The sequence below is a fragment of the Vigna unguiculata genome, chromosome 8 (genome assembly GCF_037176805.1).
Source record: "Vigna unguiculata cultivar grain cowpea cultivar isolate G323 ecotype 2 chromosome 8, ASM3717680v1, whole genome shotgun sequence".
NCBI classification, from domain to species: Eukaryota; Viridiplantae; Streptophyta; class Magnoliopsida; order Fabales; family Fabaceae; genus Vigna; species Vigna unguiculata.
The window spans coordinates 1,671,062-1,673,415 of record NC_140799.1 but is presented as its reverse complement, the minus strand read 5'-3'; the positions used below and the strand labels follow the sequence as shown (position 1 = coordinate 1,673,415).

The window sequence follows — 2,354 nt, the reverse complement described above, 5'->3', positions numbered from 1 at the left end:
TAAAAGTTGCAAATTCATCCATGCAATAATTGTAAAATAACCAGTAAAATCACTTTTTTTTTGGCGTTATTAATCAAAGATTTGACTCAACTCTTTTAAAAAATTCACACATATTGATCTTTAACCTAGAAAAATGTGAAATTGAAACGCACCAATCACTTCCTCTTGCTTGAAACTCAGTCATCTAGAACAAAGCAACATCATCGGAATCCATGAACACACATAATTAGAGCAACAAACCAAGAACTTGGTTCACATTATCAAGCCACAGAAAAAGGAAAACCAGAAAGTAAGGAAGATCCTAACAAACATCTCAGTACAAAATCTTCATCATGTTCAATTATCATCGATCATGAACCAAAAAAGAACGCGTCCAAAACTCATTACAGAACTAATATTCATCTATACACAAACTCATCATATGTTACAACGTTAATCTCACATTCTCCGTCATCGTAAAAAGAAAAATTCACAGACTCACGTATTATAATCTCTGTTTACAGCCATGTTATCAAAATAACAAAATTTAGACATTACCAGACATCTTCGTACTGTGTCAGTTTCACCTTCATCAACACATGCACAATAAAAGCATGTGGAACACATCAAAGTGTAGAATTTGAAGGATGAAAGAAAGCATCTAAATTTCGTTGAGAAAGATATTCACATTTGATTTTATATGTTTATTAAGAATCGAGAGAAAATGGGGTGCGTAAAAGATCATAAGGTGACCAAAGAGCATCGAGAGGACAAGGTTTATTAGCGTCCAATCTGACCCAGGGTTTACCCTTCCCACTCCAATGCAACAAACTAACAGGACCAGGGTGAAGATCCCGACACAGACCACGAAAGTTGTCTCCTCCGAGACCGTGCTGGTTCCACCTATGATCCACCGGAACAATGTTCCCCGCAAAAACAAGCAAAAACGGCGGCAACGAACCCAGTTCGTAGATTCTCATCCTCTTCTGAACCTCCATCCACTCTTCGATCTTCCTCGTGTACTCCCCCACGCGCCACCGCTCCAAATCGATCACCATCACCCCCGTGTTGAAGTAACAGGCCCTCCGCTCCGCGAACGTCAGCGAGAGCGAAGGGTTGGACCAGAACGTGGGCGTGAAGTAGGAGGTGAAGTTGGCGTTGCAGTATTCCGGCGCCGCCAGCACACTGTGTTCTCCCAGCGGCGTGGCTGCGAGCTTGGCGATGTCGTCGACCAGTACGAGGTCGGAGTCGAGGTAGACGACGCGCTTGACGCAGCGTGGGATTAAGGTGGGGAAGTAGCTGCGCGCGTAGTTGAGGGGGCAATCGAGTGCGGCGCGGATTGAGGTGGAGATGAGGCCGGAAACGAGGTGGTCGTGGAAGGGGTAGATTTGGAAATTGAGGTAGGGGAAGGAGGTGGCGATGGTGGCGCGTAGGAGGGACGCGTGGGAGGAGCATACGAAGTGGAAGAAGACGTTTTGGGGGCAGGAGGAGTGTTGGAGGACGGAGAGGATCGCCGCCATTGAACCTCGGATGTATGTCGTGTCCAGCGTCATTGCCACGTGGACAGCTTCTTCGGAGCATAATAGGTTGTCGGAGAGAGAAGGACATTTTGGAGAGTTGTAGAATTGAGGTGCTTCTTTGAATTGTAGGGTGAAGAAGGTGTTTGTGGAAGACACACACGAGAAAAAAAAGAAGAAGAGGGTGAGAGTTTTTAGAAAGTGTGCTGATTTTGAATTGGACATGGTTGTTGTGTGTGTGTGTGTAGTGAGAATGAATGAAAAATAAGAGAGATGTTTGGGATGGCTTATAATTGGAGTTTGAGGTTACGAAGAACACGGTTTTGAGTTAGCTAGCAAAGTTATAAAGTATATTAACAATAGAGAAAGATTGAGAGAATAAAGTCAAGAATACATATCAAATAATGAAGGGGAAGTTGGTGGAGTTCACAAAGATTTTCAGCTTACTCATATTATAATGAAAAATCATCTTTTTTATACATATTTTTTGAAAAAAAAAATATATTATTATGATAATTATAATGTTATTGTTTGAGTGGTTGTGTGGGATGGGGAGCCTTGCCTTCTTGCTAAGGTTTGTATGCACTTGGTATTAATAGTAGATATTGAAGGAGGGATGGGAATAGAAAATAGGGTATTCCACTTACACAAACATGGTATGTACTTCTGTGCTGTGTAGTATGTTGCCATGAATGAAAAACTATCTCAATTTTACAACTCAAATACACTCCATCTTCATGCTTCATTCAATTTTTATTTTTATTACATGTCGTCGAGAGAGATGTATTTGTACACTCTAAACATTTTTTTTTTCAGATACTCAATAATAACTATAGTAAAATCAAATAATACATCTGC

At 41.3% G+C, this 2,354-nt stretch overlaps 1 protein-coding gene across 1 annotated transcript; it reads right to left on the bottom strand.

Moving 5' to 3' along the window:
* Positions 1-372: 372 nt before the first annotated feature.
* On the bottom strand, positions 373-1,870 carry PARVUS (Nucleotide-diphospho-sugar transferases superfamily protein). The gene has a single exon (XM_028083645.2). It carries the CDS (start codon positions 1,719-1,721, stop codon positions 687-689), a length of 1,035 nt encoding a protein of 344 aa, XP_027939446.2. The 5' UTR covers positions 1,722-1,870; the 3' UTR covers positions 373-686.
* Between the last annotated feature and the right edge of the window lie 484 nt (positions 1,871-2,354).